This window comes from Abramis brama (genome assembly GCF_963993115.1).
Source record: "Abramis brama genome assembly, chromosome: 22".
In the NCBI taxonomy this organism is placed as follows: Eukaryota; Metazoa; Chordata; class Actinopteri; order Cypriniformes; family Leuciscidae; genus Abramis; species Abramis brama.
In genome coordinates this window covers 20,566,649-20,587,264 of record NC_139984.1, presented here as the reverse complement: position 1 = coordinate 20,587,264, position 20,616 = coordinate 20,566,649, and the positions used below count along the sequence as shown (strand labels likewise).

The window sequence follows — 20,616 nt, the reverse complement described above, 5'->3', positions numbered from 1 at the left end:
AATTGAAGAATTCTGAAATTCAAATAACTTGTGATAATTTATTCAGGATTCATTCATGAATAAAAAGTTGAAAAGAACATCATTTATTCAAAATAGAAATATTCTCTAACAATAAAAATCTTTGCCATCAATTTTTTTTATCAATTTAACATTCTTGCTGAATAAAAGTTTTGAGTTAAGAAATATACTGACCAAACTTTTGAACGGTAGGTAGTGTATATTGTTATAAAAGACTTATAAATGCTGTTATTTATTAACTGTGATACTGAAAAAAAGTGTCACAGGTTAAAAAATATTAAGCAGCACAACTGTTTTCAACATCGATAATAAATCGGCATATTATAATGATTTCTGAAGGATCATGTGACTGAAGACTGGCGTAATGACTAATGAAAATTCAGCTTTGCATCAAAGAAATAAGTTATATTTTAAAGTATATTAAAATAGAAAACCATTATTTTAAATTGTAATATTTCACAATATTACGGTTTTTCTCTATTATATGTATTGATCAAATAAATGCAGGCTTGATAAGCATAAGAGACTTATTTCAAAAACATTAAAAATAGTAATGTTTCCAAACTTTGACCGGTAGCCTATTGTATGTCAGAGTGCCATTATTAAATAATTAATTTCTCTGTAATGTGTTGTGATTGAGGTCAACGGTTGAAGCAAAACATGTAATTTCCCACTTTCACCAAAAGGAGGCAGGCGACTTCATATTTTTGTTTGAGAGGGTTGTAAAAAATAAACTCTGAGAAAATGAAGGTTGTTCGTTGAAGATCTGTAAACACAGGTAACATGCTTTCACTGATAGCGTAGGCCTACTTCTATAACGTGGCGTGAGAGTTAGTGCTGTTTAACCAGCAGGTTCTCATTAAATTCCAAACGTTTGTGTTTGTATAGGCTAGATGTTAAGGCTGCTTTTCAACCTTTATCTCCTTTAAATATTTACCAGTTTCCATCGTTTCTGCCTAAACACCAATTACGTGTTAAATAAATTAACATGCTAGCCTACTTCAGTTCAAACAATAGCCTATATCTATTTGAAGACAGGTGGCTATAGTATCAGGCCATGTGTTAACATAACATAAAGCTGTATTAGTAATATTTCTGTGGAAAAATAAATCAATATTTTTAAGGGTCAACAGTATTCCCAGTAGCCTTTATAAGGCGGTACTGCACAGTCCATTTGCACAATATTGAACAAAAAATTGTATACAATTTATATATATATATATATAGGCTATATATATATATAGGCTATATATATATATATATGTATGTATGTATGTATGTATATAGCAGTATAATAACCACACATTTTTCCAGATCACTCTTTCTGAGTTCTTATTTGGGAACTTGATTCATTAGGCTACATATCCATTGAGTTCATCATGTTTGAATATGAAAGGTGTAAATAAAAATGGATTTGTTTTTAATTATCATTTTGTCTTTACTATTTCACTCTAAATGGCCCGTCAATTATCAATATCAATTAGGCCTACACAAAGGTATTTTGTATCAACTGCATAGTTACAGTACATTCTGTTTCTGTGCACACTTCAGGCCACCAGTTTTTAGGTATATTTTGACATTAACACCAGGTGCACAGTCAGCACTGAATGTTGTGATCCAAGAGGAAGTGTTTTTGTCTGTCTTACTGTAAATGTACAACAACTTCAACTTCCTCTTTTTGGTGCAGTATGAGTTTGCTGGTTCATATCACTTGTCCAGAATTGGCATTGCATGAGTGATTCTTTTATGTCACCATATTTCCCTGTAATATGATTTGGTCATGCTTCATTTGAACAGACTATTACTAGAGTTATAAGTAGATATTTTACAACAAGCATGACTAATCATTCTTAACCTTCTATTTAAATTTATTTGTGTTTTTATTTTATAAAAATATTTCATAACATTTTAGTAATTCATAGTTTTCTTGTGACGCCGCACCCTTATAGGAACACCCACCTGCAGGGCAAAACAAGGCTTTTCCTCCATTGCCTGCAGTCACTTTTACCACATTTGTAAGTACTAATGAAGTAAGAAAGTGATGTTAAAAGACCAAATTTATTGAAAATGCATACTGTGTAGGCAAGCAGATGAACCCAGAAAATAAACGTGATGCGCAGTTTCTCGTTTTTCCTTAGAAAACTATTTTAAACAATTCTTCTCGCCTGTCGTCAATAAAGTGTGTACTGAATTTGATCTTTTAATCTCAATGTTTTAGTACATTAAGCAGGGAACTACACTGCGACCAAAATGGTCGCATTTGCGACCTTTTGAAATGCCAATGCGACCCTAATTTTTAATGGGTCGCAAATGTATCACTGATTATTTTTGTAGGCTACCTATGTTTTAGGCAATATGCTATGATTTACTATGAGCATTTATTAAAACAGAAATGTGTATTTTAAGAATACGTTTTATAACGTGCTCTGAGCATTCAACACATCAAGTTGGCTTCAGCCCCGCGACCGTTACGAGACGTACCATTGTTGTACCGGTATCAGTGCTGCGCGAGCTCTCTCTCTCTAAACACGGACGCGCGCACACAGAGAGAGAAGATAATTGTAAAATGAAAATTGACGGGCTATAGTTTAAATTTTGTTCTTGCTTGTTTTTTTGTGTTTTTTTTCTGTCAAAATGTCAGAAAGCATTTTGTATTATCCATCCGTGTTTTTAAAATTCGTTAAATGACGGACGTTTTACTGTTAACACAGCCCTCGTTATATGTCTGATTCGTCTAACTTATACTTGATATTATCTTATTCGTTATGCTATTATTGGACTCCTGTCTATTCATTGTCAACTGTTTTCTATAAATATGTTTGTATTGGCTAACATTTATGCAGCTAATGCGTGTCCTGTTTAAAATGTGCAATGTTCAAACGCAAAGACAGCACGTCACAAATAGAAGCCCTTTTCCCTGTGCTATTTAGTATCATATTTGGATATTTGAATAATAAATTAAGTAGCCTATCTTAATTGTACACAATGTTCCTGTTTTTTTTTTTTTTTTTACTGTTTTCTAGGGGTTTCTTAATTTTAGACAAGTTGACCAGCACATTATATGCAATGCAATATAATGCATGTGTGTCCTATGTGTGACATATTTTGCAAACACAGGTAAAGGTGCCCAATATCAGTCATTTCTAAAGTAAAAAAAAAAAAAAAGTGTTTTGGAAAATATCTCTTTATTTGATTATCAGTAAATTTTTCTATACAGAGATATCGGTATCGGCCATAACAGCAATATTAATATCGGTTATTATCGGTATCGGCCACAATTTTCACATCGGTGCATCACTACTTAAGAGTTCAGGAGTCTGCCCATTTGTGCCAACCATAGCATGTTGAAATCCATTTTGCACTTTATTGTGTACTGTATTTTCTATTGCAGTAAATCTATCCCAACCAATGTTAAAGAAAACAAAAACAAGAAGGTATGTGGTTTAAAAGATGGCAAGTAAAATAAAAAGCACATCTGTATGCAATACAGTTTCATTATTGTTCATTATTATCCAGAGCGGCTTACTATAAATAATTTGTGCGACCAAATCATGTTTTGCGCCAGTAACTGAAAAAGTTAGTAGCGCAAGTGCCACCAGTGGAAAAGGTTAGTGTAGTTCCCTGTTAAGGCAGTTTAAGTGTTTCAGAATGTCCTGCTGTTTTTAATGATTGAAATACTGAAGTAGGTTCTGTATATAGGCCTCAATTTTGTTGACATAGATGGAAAATGGACATGCAGGCCTGTGCTGTATTCTGTGGATGTTTGGCCCTCCAGGTCTCCACACCAATCACATGACTGAAAACTATAAATAGTGCTCTGTTTTGTATTGTTATTTCTGAGTGATGTCATGATTGTGCTTGTCTATGTGGGCTATATGTGTATCTATCTAGTTGAAAGATGAATATGTCTGTCATTCAGCAGAGGCTCATACATGATTTGGAGATTGGGTGTAGGCATTGTGCTCATCTGGAATCCCTCCTTAAGGCAAAAAGGCAATATAAGAGAAATGCAAAGTTTATAGGATAGGATAGCTGTGATGATTAGTTGTAAAAAAAAAAAAAAAAGTAAAAAGGTTAATTATGTGCAGATGTTTTGGTCCCGTTGCGTTGTTATCGTGTGGGAGCAGTTTATGGGAGATGGTTATGCTTTTCTGCTTTTTTGATGTCTTTGCACAGAAATTATCATGTCATTTTTTATTTATTTATTTAAATTTTCATTTTCAAACTTTGCATTTATCCTGGTGTTTCTGGAGACATCTTTAACTCTTAGATCTGGTTGTACCGGTACAGCTAGAAAAAGCCACATTTGGCAAAACAATGATCAAGCAGTGTGGAATGTAGTTCAGTTCTGAGAATTTATTGCTTAAGATGTAACTAGTAATTTTGCAGCTCAGATACAGTCTTGTCATAGATCATTTAGTGATAGATTTTCAAGCTCCTTCTCCACCAGGCTGAGTCATTATTTATTAACCAGGATTACTGGGTTTAAATCTCATCACAAGGTTATTGTGAATAACCTGTAGTTGATCAATATTTAATCAGATGTAAACAGACAGTGATGCTACAGTAGATCTTTTCTCTCCATCAGCCTCTCCTTTATCGGTCGACAGAAGCAGATATTTGATGAGAGGGTTGGGATTCTGATTTCACAAGTTTACTCATTGCAGTTTATTGCTACGTAGTTAAGTCGTTGCTCACGGCAATTCGTTCGAATTTTACGAGGTGGCTAATTCGTACGAATTCATACGACAGCCAAGAAACCTTAAGGATTTAGAGAGGATCTGTAAAGAGGAGTGGACCAAAATCCCTCCTGAGATGTGTGCAAACCTGATGACCAACTACAAGAAACGTCTCACCTCTGTGCTTGCCAACAAAGGTTTCTCCACCAAGTACTAAGGCATGTTTTGCTTGGGAATCGAATACTTATTTCACTCACTGAAATGCAAATCAATATATAATGTGTTGGTTGATATTCTGATAGCCGTTAAAATTATAGACCCTTCATTTCTTTGTAAGTGGGCAAACTTACAAAATCAGCAGGGGATCAAATAATTAATTTCCCCACTGTAACAGTTTAGGCATGTTAAAGTGCATTGTAATGCATTCATGTTGCTATTTATAAAAATACTTAGTTTGACTATATTATCTTAAGTTGTTTCTAATAAACCCAATTAAGTCAGTATCTGTTATCACAAATTGTAAGCAAGCATCTTTCCATCCACTACAGTATTATGAGGCTTTTCGTTTGTAACTACATACTGATGATAAGAATAATATAATGAAGTTTTGAAAGAGAACTCCAAGGAAAGCAAAGACGATTGTTTCGAGATGATTCGTGACACTTTATTAGACAAACACATATATTAACTAGTGATTTTGAACGTTGAACCCACTGACATCCAGTATATGCACATTCCAGTCGAGCTGTGAGAATGTTGTCTGGAATGGGTCCACTCCTTTAAAAATGTCAATCACTGTTTGTGACTGTCAATGTACAAGCCTTACACAGAAAATGTAGTGCCTTCACTGAAAGGACAAACCAGTGGTATCACTCACGTGCGGGATTAAATAACCCTGACACAAAGTTTAATGTTGTTAATGTCAATTGAGTTAACACTAAAATATTGCATACATACTTTTTTGCTCTGCAAAAAAACAACAACTATAAAATCAATGAAATGAACAACATTGTGACAGATCTGAAACTGATCCATCACCTACATATGTTAATCATTATTCTTCAGATTTCCATGAAAATATAGTAACAGCTGAAATATCTTGCTAATGTGAAATGAGCTGTGCGTCTAATACATTCACATTTTAAGACTCTGCACATCCTCTCACCCATCATACGTATTTACATTATATTTTATCTTCTTTGCAATTAAGTCCTCATAAAGAGTGGTATAAAAAGGTCATATGTTACGATGATCACATCTCTTTTCTCAGCTCTTACAGGTTTCATTGCATTGTTGAATTCTCGATGCCCCTGGCAAAGAGACGCACCAGCTGGCCGTGAACTCTGTGGAAAGAGTGTCATATTAGGAATCATTCAAATGAGAAGATGCGAAATATTTGGTTTGAAACTCCTAAATTTCCACTTGATATCATCATCATTCACTGTGATTTGCTTACATCATTGGAACCAGACGTTTGAGGTAAGTAATATATTTTGTTGTTCTTGAAAGAAGTCTCTTTTGCTGAATTTATTTGATCAAAAATACAGAAAAAAAAGTAATATTATGAAAAAATATAGTTACGATAAAACAATTGTTTTCTATTTTAATTATTTTAAAGTATCATTTATTCCTGTGATGGCAAAGCTGAATTCTCATGTCACATGATCCTTCAGAAATCATTCAAATATGCTGATTTAATGCTCAAGAAACATTTCTTATTATTACAATGTTGAAAAAGGTTGTGCTGCTTAATATTTTTGTGGCTACTCAACCTTGTGTGATACTTTCAAACGAACAGCATCTATTTGGAATATATATATTTCTGTAATAATATAAGTGTCTTTACTGTCACTTTTGATCGAATAAATGCATCCTTGCTGAATAAAAGTATTAATTTCTTTCAGAATAAAAATCTTACAGACCCCAAACTTTTAAAAGGTTAGTGTATGATTATTATACAGTTCTTCCATGTGAATTTCCCTCTTGCTTAGTCACACAACAACGTACCTGCATGAGATCTCGGTGTGAGGCAGAATTTCTCCATCACAGTTCCACACTGATACCGAGCGAGGTTTAGTACAGCAAGGCCCACATGCAAAACCTTGTCTCTTTAATCTACTTGTCTCACTTCCTCTCTCCTTCCTCCCTGCGAGATGCTGCTGTGAATGACCTGCAATGTTACCACTGAACAGTTTCTCAGGATCCTCCAGTTCTCTCTCAGCAGAGGTCTGAATTTCTCGATCGGCCTCTTTCTCATATTCCTCTTCTTCTTCTTCTGCTTCTCCAGGGGGTAGAGAAAACCGAACAGCCTTGACACGATGAACTTCAACGAAGGGCAGGTCAAACTGAAATGATAGTTCAGAAATTGTTTTTCTGACTGATTCAGCCTTTAGCTGAGAGTTTATTTACTTGAATGTTATTTGGTTTTACCTGATCCTGTTTGGTTGTGTGCCTGTGAAGGTATGTGAGAAAGCCAAGAGGGTTAGTTTCTCGGACCATGATGAGGTCTGCCGTCCCATCGGCCAGGTGAGCGGACGGCGAAAGACCCTCTGGGCTCCGTGGACATGAGCTTGACATACAGGTGAGAGAGACACACTTGAACCTGCCTTCAATAGTCACCCACTCACCTGAAACAGTGATAAAAGGTTAAAGATTTTTACATCACAAGTGCATAATGGCTTTGTAGGACTAGCAATGCACACTTTGGTACTAACATGACAACGGTCAAATAGAGACGTACAACATACGAACCCCATAGAGACACAGCACAGTGTGATCCCAGTAATAGGGTTTCTAATGAGATGACACAGACAATCATTCTACAAACAGGCAGCAGATGGTCTTACCCTCTAACTCACTGTTGCACTGGCTCACATTAGTGCTATAGAGGGAACTGGAGCTGTCAAAGTGGGGGAACAGCCTCTCTTTGCTCTCTGAACACACACGGCACCTGCACATACACACACAAACATGCTTTTAAAACATTTCTGGGATCCAAAGTTGCTTTAAAGGGATAGTTCACTCAAAATCAAAAATTCTGTCATCATTTACTCACCCTCAAGTTGTTCCAAACCTGTATGAATTTCTTTCTTCTGCTGAACACAAACAAAGATATTTTGAAGAATGTCGGTTGACTTCCCCCATTGACTTCCATAGTATTTCCGCCCCCCCATATTATGTAGGTCAATGGGGCCCATCAACTGTCTGGTTACCCATATTCTTTAAAATATATTAGTTTGTGTTCAACAGAAGAAAGAAATTCATACAGGTTTGGAACAACTTGAGACTATTTTGCGACAGATAAGATTCAGTTTACGGCACTTCTCATTAATTTCCATGGTATCCACAACTCGTCACACAACTCTGACAGAAAGGCTGTAATGTGACTGGTTATCAAGGCACATGTGGCCATTACACTTTCTCCAATCGTAGAGCCACGGACCCTGCTACTGTATCTCTCAAAAATAAGACCATCTCTGCTGGGAGTTGTACAAACCAAGATGGTGCTTACTTTATATACAGAAAGACGGTGCACTCGTATTACTATAAATGGAAGAAAGTTCAATGCGCAATATTGTGGAATAAGTTCCGCCTTCTAAAGAAAAGAGCCAATCGCCGATTGGTAAAGTCATCACCTCACTGAAGCTGCCGTTAGAAGCTACGGTTTCTATAGAAACAGTCAGTGTTCTGAGACACGCGGTTAGGACTGCACATGCACATTAGCTTGGTCTACCTGAAAAATGCAGGGTTTTTTTGTCATGGTTCAAGCATTTGGAAACAAAATATGAGGCTGTTGTTGTCAGATTTCATTGGTGATTTCAAATATGACATTTAATCATAAGCATGGTGAACAGTTTTGGAGAATTTGATGTTTCCCCATTCAAAGAGATAGGAGCTTCACTTGCATGCCCGAGAGGAGTTTCAAAGATGGCCGCCGAGTGAAATGACTTGTCTTACAGGGACTTTGATAATACTTGGTAAAATGTATCCTCGAGCATTGCCATTTTCAATGGCAGTTCAATTCAGTACTCACTAAATCCAATTTTACCCACATTAGGAGCTCGGAGAGTCTTTAAGGCGCACTGTGTTTAGAGGCATCTAGTGGTGAGGTTGCGAATTGCAACCAACAAAAGTTACGGTGGCCGACAGGAAAAGATGTGGTCGTCTGAGACAGTAGAGAGTAGCCAGTTAAGCAATGAGGTTTCTTTACAGAGATAAATTAAGAAATTAGGTCTACTTAATTATTCAGTAAATCGATATGTTATTGTGAATATTGTTACTTTTTCATCATTGTGTCAGTGTTTTATTCACTGACTTTAGCTAGCTTCTTTGCATGAAGAACAACATAGTGACGAAACACGTTTGTCCGTTTAAGGCTACTGTAGAAACATGGTGGCGCAAAATGGCTATTTCAATGTAAGGGAAACCACGGTGTATGTAGATAGAAGCACATTCTAAGGTAATAAAAACATAACGTTTCATTATGTAAGGTATTTATACACCACTGAAAACATAGTTATGTATATGATATTGCATTTTAAATATTACACAATGCACCTTTAATTTTGAGCATTGTGTCTGTGGCATAACACAGAATGTGGTACTGAAATTTGTTTTGAATATTTGCTTTTCCTTTGAGACAAGCTACTAGCAATTCACCAGCTACTCTTCTTCCATTAGAGATCCTACTGCTTGAGCGGCCATGGTAACAGCGCTAAGGAAGGACCTCCAATTCAGAAAAACCCTGAGGAATTCAAGCCAATTGGGTTATTTAATGAGGTAACTGCTAATAACACATAATTCCTGAAAGATGAAGCCACACTAATCGGAACACTAAGGACCCAACCGAATCTACTCATGGATCCACTCAACACATCCACACATACAAACTTTACCAACTAGTGAAGCTGTATAAGTCATGAGGGATTTCTTTCTGTTTATGCACATTTAGTCATATCCTTCTGGTTCCTGTGGGGATTTTGCACTGTTGTTCAGCCTGTTGCTAAAAATGCTCCTTAAAGTCAATATTTTCAAAATAAAATGCTCCTAATGTGATTTTCAGGTAAAAAGACGAAGACAAATATTTACCCTGAGAGGCATCGAGTTTTGTCCCGTGGGCTGGAGATATGGGAATCAGCAGGGAGATATTGCACCAGTCCCGGATAGCTCCTGTTACACAGGTACACCATTAAACCTACAAAAAGAACAAACATACATGAAAATAAGAGCAGAGAGGGGATCGAGGTCTGTTTCTTCACTCACATTCATGATAATGAGTGACAATAAAAGTATAGCATATAGAGAAGCATCTGGCATATCAACCCCTAAAGATTTCCCAAAACTATGTTACTTCAAAAAAGAAAATGATATAATTATAATAAGTGTTAAAGGAATAGTTCAACCAACAATTTTAATTATCCCATAATTTACTTACAGTCAAGCCGTCCTATTTCTATATGACTTTCTTCTTTCAGCTGAACACAATCAGAGTTATATTAAATCGTTATATAGGAGTCGTTATCGTTAAATAGTTATATAGGAGCTTCTCGTCCTCCCTGCCAATCCATCTCTACAGCACAACTTCACTATCCAGCTAGATTCATCATCAATCACCCCATCAAGGTCGGTCAGAAATCTTGGCGTAACATTTGATGACCAGCTGACCTTCACAGACCACATTTCAAAGACAGCTCGATCATGCAGGTGTGCACTGCACAACATCAGGAAGATCAGGCCTTTCCTAACTGAGCATGCAACACAACTTCTCGTCCAGGCCCTGGTCATTTCTAGGCTTGATTACTGCAATGCTCTTCTGGCTGGACTTCCATCATGTGCAACTAAACCTCTACAAATGATTCAGAATGCTGCAGCTCGTCTTGTCTTCAACGAGCCCAAAAGGGCCTACGTCACTCCTCTGTTCATCTCTCTGCACTGGCTACCACTCGCTGCTCGCATCAAGTTCAAGGCATTGACGCTTGCTTACAGATCTATCACAGGCTCAGCTCCCTCCTACTTTCACTCACTCCTACGAGTCTACATCCTTACCAGAAGCCTACGATCGGTCAATGAGTGACGTCTCGTGGTTCCATCACAGAGAGCCACAAAATCACTCTCTAGAACATTCTGATTCACGGTTCCATGCTGGTGGAATGATCTCCCCACCCTCATCCGGAATGCAGAATCCCTGACAACATTAAGAAGACAGCTGAAAACCCATCTCTTCCGTGAGCACTTAACCTCATTAAAAAAACAAAACAAAACAAAAAAAAACCTTCCTTTTCCTTTAAATCCTCGCTTATCGGGCTGATGCTACTCTGAATAATGCCTGAACTTCGTATTTTGAGCACTTCTTGCGTTGTTTTTGTCTCTTCACGATGACTCGCTTAACTTAGTCCTAATTCGTAAGTCGCTTTGGACAAAAGCGTCTGCTAAATGTAAATGTAAATAATATTCTGGCTCTTCCCATCTTTGTAATGGCATTGAATAGTGCCTGAGTTTTTGGAGCTCCAAAAAGCACATCCATCCATCCATCCATCCTAAAAGTAATCCATACGGCTCCAAGGGGTTAATACATGCCTTCTGAAGTGAAGCGATGGGTTTTTATAAGAAAAATATCAATATTTATAACTTTATAAACTATAGTCACTGGCTTCCGGCTACGTGCGTTAATGAAAGAGTCGAGTTCCGGTGGAAGGGTGACCTCTGACCCGACGTATGACCTCTGACCCGACGTATGACATTGGACTCATGATGTAAGCTTAGGTGAGAATAGACGGCTCTTACTAAAAACCACATTACTCTTTCGCGAATGCATATACGCCAGTTTTAAATATGGATATTTTTCTTACAAAAACCCATCGCTTCAGAATTTATTAACCCACTGGAGCCGTGTGGATTACTTTTATGATGGATGGATGTGCTTTTTGGGCTTCAAAAACCTGATGGAAAGAGCCAGGATATTATTTAATACTCTGATTGTGTTTGGCTGAAAGAAGAAAGTCATATACACCTAGGATGGATTCAGGGTGAGTAAATTATGGGATATATTATTTTTTGGGTGAACTATCCCAAAAAACTAGAGAATGCGCAGAGTTGACCTATCAGTATTCAGTCTAAACTTTATTTTTAAAGACAGTTGACACTTGCCGTCCATACCTGAATAATCATATCTGAGAGGGCCCATCCAGCGGTGCCTCTCGCTCTCTGCCAAAACATCGCCATAGAAACCATAGCCCACCATAGAGACAGAATAACGTACCAGTGTGTTTTGATAATGGACAGAACACACATCCAAAGGCTGAGAGTCTCCTGGTGAGTGAAAAAAGGAAAAATATCCAGTTATGCTATTCATCATCATTCACATTTTATATTATTTCTATTCTATTTTATATTGTGTTGCACAAGGGCAAATCTTTTTAATTGAAGTTTGTTTTTAAGATAAAAAAAAACTCTAGAAATGAACATAAATATAAATGTATGAAAACTTAAATATGTTAATAATTCAAGGGTCAGCAACCTTCAGGCACGCGTGCTACCATTGGCAACATTGCCACGTGAGTGGCAAGACAGAGAGGAACATTATTTTTTATATTCTAGTATATAATACAATTTGCATGTTTTTAGGGCTGCTAACCCATAGGTCGGATCAGCTGGGTAACACAGTGCCATTAGCACTCATGACAGTATTGCAGTCGTTATGACCTTTGGATGACTTTTTTATTGTTTGTTGCTCTTAAAAAATGCAGATTACCAATGATGATGTGCAGCGTTGATGTCACAGGGTCATTTATGCCCACGGTAGCGAAACACACACAATCTGTAGAGCCTGTGGAGAAGAGTAAACATAGGGAGGTAAACTAACACTCCTCTCACTATCTTGACCATGCATCTGAATGAAACATCAGTGCTATGAACAGACCACATTCAACGCCCTTTTCCATACTAATATCAGTCACAGCACTATGCAAACATTCACCTGCTGGAATTACGCCAATGTGGAGGTCACATGGCTGCAGCATTACAGTTGGGTCATGTTCTGAAACTCCCGCCTCCTGCTGGGTTCGTCCAATCACTCCGTGCAGAAGCTCGCTGAACATTCCGTCTCCACCCACACATATCACTCTGAACGGGAAAAAAGGTTTGACTGGAAATTCGCAAGAGCTTAATTTCCCAAAACCTTATTTTAGAGTATTATCAACGGGCTTTCTCAGAATATAGTGACGCATATTTCTAAGATGACCCTTTAGGTATTTAGGCAACATTTCTGCTTGAATAACAAAATACAGAGGACAGGGCTCATGTGACATGAATTATTACAATGACACCATTGTTACTGCACTGCACTCTTGAATCTTTACATTTTTTTATTATTATTATTTTAAATAACTTACCCATTGAACCCTGTTAAGTCTTTCTTCAGGATGTAGTCTCTGGCCTGATTTGCTCGTTCAGTCACTAAAAACAAGAAACATCCCCCAGATTTTTTTTTTAAGTCGCTCTATATTTTTTAAAAGGAGTCTTATAATGTGAAACCTTTCCTTGATTTTTTTTAAATGAAGGAGTTGTATGAAGTTTCCGTACAGCAATTCAATAAAAAGTCATTTATTAAAACTAAGCTGCAACAACAGCTTGTTTCTGAAAATTTTGTTTGCAACATTACAATATGTCAGATGGATGAAATAAATATGTCACATGATCCTTCAGAAATCATTCTAATATGCTGATTTGGAGCTCAAAGAACTTTTCTTATTATTATTATCAGCATTGAAAAAAGGTTGTGCTGTTTAATATTTTTGTGGAAACTATGATAGCATTCTTTGATAAATAGAAGACAACAGCATTTACAGTAACTGTCAATTTTGTAAACATTATATTTTTTAATTTTTTTGAGAGTAGTCTCCCCTGCTCACCAAGGCTTCATTTATTTGATCAAAATACAGTAAAACCAGTAATATTATGAAATATACTATTTTAATGTTATTTAAATGTAATTTATTCATGTAATGACAAAGAAGACTGGAGTGATGATGCTGAAAATTCAGCTTTACCATCACAGGAATAAATTACATTTCACAATATTACTGTTTTCACTGTATTTTTGATTAAATAAATGCAGCCTTGGTGAGCATAAGAGACGTGTAAAAATATTAATGTTTCCAAACAGGTACTGTAAATGAAATATTTTGTAACATTATAAATGTCTTTACTGTCACTGTCACAAATTGATTAATTTAATGTGTCATTGCTAAATAAAATAATTAATTCTGCTTACTGACCCTAAAGTTTTGAATAGTAGTGTGTATGTATGTAATTGAATGTGTGTGTGTGTGTAGTAGGAAATGCTATTTTGTCACAAGATTCCATTTATCGGACTATTTAACTTTGCTACTCAACTCAGCCCTCTTCCCAAGTCTCGATAAAGATCTGCGATGTCACTTGAGAACTGCACTACCTGACGTGCAGGCAGTATCAGAGACCAAACGGGGGGACACTTGATAACTGTTCAGTTATTGAACGGTACAGATAAAGTCTCAGTATCTCACCCACAACATGAGAGCTGATGCCAGCCAGCTCAAACAGAGGGGCCACAAGAGAGTGAAAGATCTGTTTCCCCCTCTTCTTTCCTCCGAAAGGATTAATGAACACCAACAACCTGTGAGGACGCGAGGGGCCTGATAGAGGAGAAGCAGATGAAGAGAGAGATGTTAATGAGTCATTAGCGAATAATGAGTCTGAATGAATGAGAAAGGGCATTATTTTCAGCTGTACATACTGTGGGTTTTGAGTGCGGTTCGGAGTTGAGTGACCCATTGATCCCGGACACCCCGGCTAGGACAGCAGAACTGGGTCCTGCCCAGGCTCCATGACAGTCCATGTCCGTTACGCTTCACATAGAACACTTGTGATAAGAAAAGGACAAAAACAAGGTTTAGTCTAACTTTGTTGTATTTGATCCCTGTGGTAAAATAAATCACTTTCAGAAACTTACATGTAAAATCAAGGTCAGTGTCTTCTACTTTCTTCTGGGTTTGGATCTCAACTCGACCCTCCTTCACCCCAATCACCTCTGACACCGGCACTGAAACTAAGAACGACAGAACGACGCTCTTGAATAAGTGATGTACATGTGTCTCATACTGTCAAGTAAGATTCCACCATTCCTACTCAGGCCTTTTGTCCAGACGTTTAGTTGTACAGGGTTTGTTGTCAAGCCTGGATGGTGCTGTTCTACTTGTTTTGAGGTCAATGCAGACAAAGACAAATTGCCAGTAAGAAACTTTTAAACATTATTTTCATGCATAAGCTGAACGTTGAGCATACACTGATATGTTTATGGATTATTCCTTCAATCCAATCCAGCTAGAATATCAAAGAGAACTGTGGATACAAATTTGATAGCGCACGGTGTTACTTTAACCTTTTTCTATATTTCTTGTCAATAATTAAACTAATTGTTATAGTACACCAGGCATCAAATCATTATATGGTGGTTAATTATCTACAAATAAGAGAGACTTTAAGTCACTGATGTACGGTGACCGGGAGGGGACATGTTCGGTTCACTTATTTTTGTCGTGGCCACAACATATAAACTCGTGGGAACGTGATATTAAGTCGTGGGAACGTCATATTAAGTCGTGGCCACGAGATCATTTTGTTGAGGTAACGACATCATGTCGTGGCCACGCGATGCAAAGTCATAGCCTCGAGATCATATGTTGAGTGAACGATATATTTTTCTCGTGGCCACGACTTCATATTTTGAGAGAACGACATCATTTGTCGTGGCCACGAGTTGAGAGAGCCACAGCGGCCAATACTGTAACTGTAGGCTACCATAGCATAGACTGGGCTACAGCAGAGATGGATATGACAGAAGAAATAACATTTTACTTTAAATTAGGAATGTCATATAAAGATATAGTGCGGTCTTTGGCATTAAGACATGGGTACGTTATAAGTGAGAGACACATGAAGCGCATTCTTAGACTTTTTTGTTGCACGCATATTTAGGGACCGTCTCAAAATTACATGCGACATTGGCATAAACGTTTCTAACTTCAATAGCATTTGAAGACAATGACTTACAGTCATAAAACCAACTGTACATTGTTCACCCAGGTCTCATGTATGATGCACACCTTTTAGATTTTTGATATTTATGACAATAAACTGCTAAATCATATGCAAATATTGCTATGTAGTAGGCCTATTTCACTACTGTATGGGATCATACACAAAATATGACAATATTTAAAGCTCAATATCATTTGAAGACAATGACTTACAGTCATAAAACCAACTGTATATTGTTCATATAGGTCTCATGTATGATGCACGCCTTTAATATTTTTGATATTTATGACAATAAACTGCTAAATCATATGCAAATATTGCTATGTATTTCACTACTGTATGGGATCATATACAGAATATGACCATATTTAAAGCTCAATAGCATTTGAAGACAATGACTTACAGTGATAAAACCAATTGTACATTGTTCACGAGAAAAATATATCGTTCCCTCAACATATGATCTCGAGGCCACGACTTTGCATCGCGTGGCCACGACATGATGTCGTTACCTCAACAAAATGATCTCGTGGCCACGACTTAATATGACGTTCCCACAAGATATTATGACGTTCCCACGACTTAATATCACGTTCCCACGAGTTTATATGTTGTGGCCACGACAAAAATAAGTGAACCGAACATGTCCCCTCCCGGTCACCGTGCTATTACATTTCTATGGCATCTAAATATTATTTAATAATTGCAAATTATTTTATAATCATCATTTGAAATAATTTTTTGGTTACTTCTTAATAAATGCTGTTAACTTGGGCTCATATATTATGTCATACATTTTTAATTAATAGTAGTCCATTACGTGCACAGCTGGTCATGTGATGTCAACATGGCTGCGTAGAATTTACTTATTTATTTTTTAGATGACTAGGGCCCTATACCATGAAGCCGGTTTAGGTGGCTAGCCAGGTATGTTTCAGTTTAGTTTGCGATAACCCTGGGTTTTAGGCACCATGAAAGTGGTTTGGCTTTTAGCAGTGTTCATCGCCATAGTAACTTACGCTCCACGGCTAACCCGGTCCGGGACAGGTTATGTTCCAGATAAGAGATCTCAAACCGAACTTAGCAATAAGCTGTGAGCAAAGGATAAAGTCACTCCATCTGTTCTACTCCAAATTAAAGGTCACTACATAGCAAATGATTTTTAAAGACAAAATCGTCTGGCTTTTAGTAATGCTTATTTAGAATATGATATAGATATTATTTATGTTATTATTACACATGTACAATTTTAGTTTATCAATTATTATTACACACAGTTTAAATGAATAAATATATAAAGGTAATATAACTACGCTTTAGAATCAATAGATAAAGCTATAAAATGACTAGCCTACATGTGAGCTTAAATGTTCAATTCTCTCTATATCTTTATCAACTGTATAAACTAACTTCACAACTTTAACTTGCACTGATATAGCAAGACCTTTTCTTTTAGTTGTCCTCTTTCATAGACAGCTATTTTCTTGTAAATTTGTTTAAATTTGTTATATTTTTCAATCTCGTAATATTCTGCAGAAGAGAGAAGTGAATCCCGCTGCTTCTCTCGCGAGAAATAAATCGCGGTTTCACTCTTTCTCAGCATGTGATTGGCTGTTCGCTAAAGCCTGAGTTGACAGAGAAAGTTGATGATCAGCATCATGGTACCAACAAAGCCTGGTTGGATTGGTTTGGTTTTGTCAACTCGAAACTAATTCTGTAACCCTGAGTTTGTTCAACTACCATCATGGAACAGGCCCCTGGAGTCTTCATCTCATTTGAGTAAACATCAATTTGATGAAATTTCTCAAAAGTGCTATTAATTTCTTTGCATAAAAAGTGTATATAGCCTAATAAGTAAAAAAAATTACAGAGTCTGCCTTTAATCAAATAATATTGATACATTATGCATATACATATTATGTGGTTACTCATCTACAAATAAGAATAACTTTGTATAGCTAGCTACCATGTCATGTAATTTTTGTCACTCCCTAAGAATACCCATACTATGACCTTGAGTAGTACAATTACTAAAACAAATTTAGAAATATCCTCCTAAATAACCTTACCCAGAAAAAAATACTTTTTGATTTTTTTTTTTTCCCATGTCATCACATTGTTTAGAGCATAAGAAACAAATGGTAAAAAAAACATTTTTGAAAAATGATATTTTATTCATATGTTATGCTATGTCCTCTGTAGTGGACACCAGGACTCAGTTGTTTAAAAAATAAAATGACATGAAATTATATGTAGCCTATAGGCAAAAACAATGGGCAAAAATAAATGATTTGGGTTTCAGGATTTATTTGAACTAAAATTTGTATAAAGATGATTCTCAACTATGTTATGAAAGATATAACTGAATGAATTGATACACCATTTTACTTTATGCAATATGTGGGTAAAATGGCCATAAATGAATATTCCCATTCAATGCAATGTATCTATACACTGTAGGCATATCTAATGTGCACATTAATGTGTTCTTGGAGCAACATTTAATGAAAAAAGAAGTGTAATAATTGGAGTAATAATTAGCAACATTTTAATAATAATATCTAATATTTCAAAGGAATATTGATGTATAATCAATTCCCTTCTCTGTAACAGAAAGTCATTTTTTGATTTGAAACCCCATAACGTTTTCCTGAGATGTTGGTTTATGAAATACAATTTGAAAAGTAGTCCGATTTAAATTATAATTACAATATATTATCATATTTCCATAAGAGTGCTACATTTGATCACTAAATTAATGTCAGGCATTTTTAAAGACCAAGGATAAGTTGGTTTCATGGTGAAACCTCCAAACATTTGGTATCTCTGAAAAGTCCTGAATGTGTTCTTTACAGGACACCCAGGTTGTGACATGTAGCCATATGGTGTCAGAGAAATTCACTAAAATATTAAGTCTATTCCTGCGTCCCAGGAGGATATAAACACATGTTTACATTTGTTTATCTATCTTTTTTTAAATCACAAATAACTGTCCCAAAACTTTGAGCTGTCTACCTAGACCGCGTTATTGGACTGCGTTTAGAAGGATAATAAATGTCGTACTTGTTTTCCTCTCCCGGTTCCTCTTGTCGATCTCAGTCCAGCTGAAGTACCATCCGCTCAGGAGAGCCTTGTAGCGCTTATTACCGATCCACACACTCGACTCAACTCTCACCGAATCTATCTCCATCATCTCTTTGGTAGTTTCATTTATCTATAGAACCTAATGCTCCCACAAGCAGTATTCAGCGGTATTTTTTATCCATGCAATATTTTCCAAGTTGGCCAAAGCGTCTAACATCTGAAGCGAACAAATATAGGCTAAGCATAATGTTTAGACGTGGGTTAAAAAGAGTCTCCAAGTGTAATAAATACGTTTAGGTAGGATCCGATAAATTATTTCGGCTCCGTCTTCGCTATCCTGTGCTAACCTACTTGACTGTTCCTTACAGGTTTATTATAAAACAAGTTTACTTCCTTTTGAGGTAGCGCACCTGTACTGGAAAAATTTGCATACGCAAGTCTCATTGGATAATGATTAGGCTATGCAGAAGGCAACCGTAATTCATTCGCTCATTCAAAAATTTTAAATAAAACTAATTTAAACTTTATAAAATAAAATATTTGATTCATTTCCTATCTTGTTATTAATCAATTCGATTTTTGGAATTGTAAGTTGTAACATTGTTTAATGTATGAAAAATGCTGTCTGTGCAGTGGTGGGCGGATCGTGTAGATAGACAAAACACTTACAGCCTGCTGGAAATTCAACTTAGATATATTCATGTAAGTTTGTTCTTTCTTTCTGCATCCTTTTGTTTTTACTGTCAACATGCAGTTGGTGTCAGTGTGACTGGTATGACTAGATGACATGGCACTTCATAACACATTTCAACCGTCTTTTTTTTGTTTGTTTTGATGATCATACAATAACTAAGATTAGTCTGAACACATGCAATATTGGCAAATGTTTCACATTTTTAAATGTCAAAAACACAAGTGTCAGTCTTGTTTGGCTGCATTGAGCACACTTTACTCATCTTTGGTCTATTATTGTTTCTGTCAGTGTGTTTCTTTTCTTCCTTTATAGCTGGAAAGTTGACTTTCCTGAAAATCTACTTAACCCGACTGTCTGACTGACTGAAAGGGTTGTTATTCTAACATACTAAATTGTTAGAATAACAAAAGTTGCATGCATTATAATAAAAAGCATGCATCAATAAGAATTGTTTTCCAGTCTGTTCTGTAATATTATTTTTTATAAGCGTGTACTTCAGAACAGTTCCTTGTAACCTCCAGCAGATGGAGACAGTGGCTTAGACAAAAATAAATACACCTGATAATGTTTTTGCTACATCTAATTGTTAAAATAAATCAAATTATTCAAGATTTTAATTTTTAATTTTTTTTAACAGTTTTCAAGATTATTATTCAATAGCGTTCATGTGTTCCTTTCAGGCATAATTTTCCCTTTCAACTTGTCATTTGTGCAACATGGTTGTGAGGGGTTCAAAGCTAATGAAAAGGAATAGCATGAATCATTTGATGACAACCAGCTACTTTGTCAAATGTGACATCATCCATTTTGTGTCAAAAGAAAATGCATACTTCTGCATTTAGACATTTTCTACAGATACAGTGATGCATCTTGGCAGCTTTCCTCATAATTATAGTTTACAGTGTTGTTTTGGAGTTGCTAGAGGGAATCCAGCTGGGTAGATGAAGTCTAAATTGAAAGCAGCTGCTTTATTTTGTCCCAGTTATGGATGTGACCGTGCATGTAAACAGATCCTGTGCAGATGTCCTTGTTATATTGGATGAAGAGAAAAATCTGAATGGCTGA

The 20,616-nt window shown here is 36.3% G+C and overlaps 1 protein-coding gene across 1 annotated transcript; it reads right to left on the bottom strand.

The window, feature by feature from the left end:
• Positions 1-5,342: 5,342 nt before the first annotated feature.
• On the bottom strand, positions 5,343-19,239 carry LOC311073470 (ceramide kinase). The gene is made up of 13 exons (XM_084099265.1): positions 18,837-19,239; positions 14,686-14,781; positions 14,470-14,595; positions 14,240-14,368; positions 13,088-13,151; positions 12,673-12,818; positions 12,448-12,522; positions 11,853-12,005; positions 9,786-9,891; positions 7,544-7,647; positions 7,128-7,324; positions 6,705-7,042; positions 5,343-6,040 (listed from the first exon to the last, which is right to left on the bottom strand). Exons 1-13 carry the CDS (start codon positions 18,964-18,966, stop codon positions 5,980-5,982), a joined length of 1,725 nt encoding a protein of 574 aa, XP_083955391.1. The 5' UTR covers positions 18,967-19,239; the 3' UTR covers positions 5,343-5,979.
• Positions 19,240-20,616: the final 1,377 nt, after the last annotated feature.

Coding starts and splice junctions, on each gene's coding strand:
- LOC311073470 (XM_084099265.1), bottom strand. CDS start 18,966: ATGATGGAGATAGATTCGGTGAGAGTTGAGTCGAGTGTGTGGATCGGT. Junction 12,819..13,087: donor GACTTAACAGGGTTCAATGG/GTAAGTTATTTA, acceptor TTTCCCGTTCAG/AGTGATATGTGTGGGTGGAG. Junction 6,041..6,704: donor CACACCGAGATCTCATGCAG/GTACGTTGTTGT, acceptor CTCTTTCCACAG/AGTTCACGGCCAGCTGGTGC.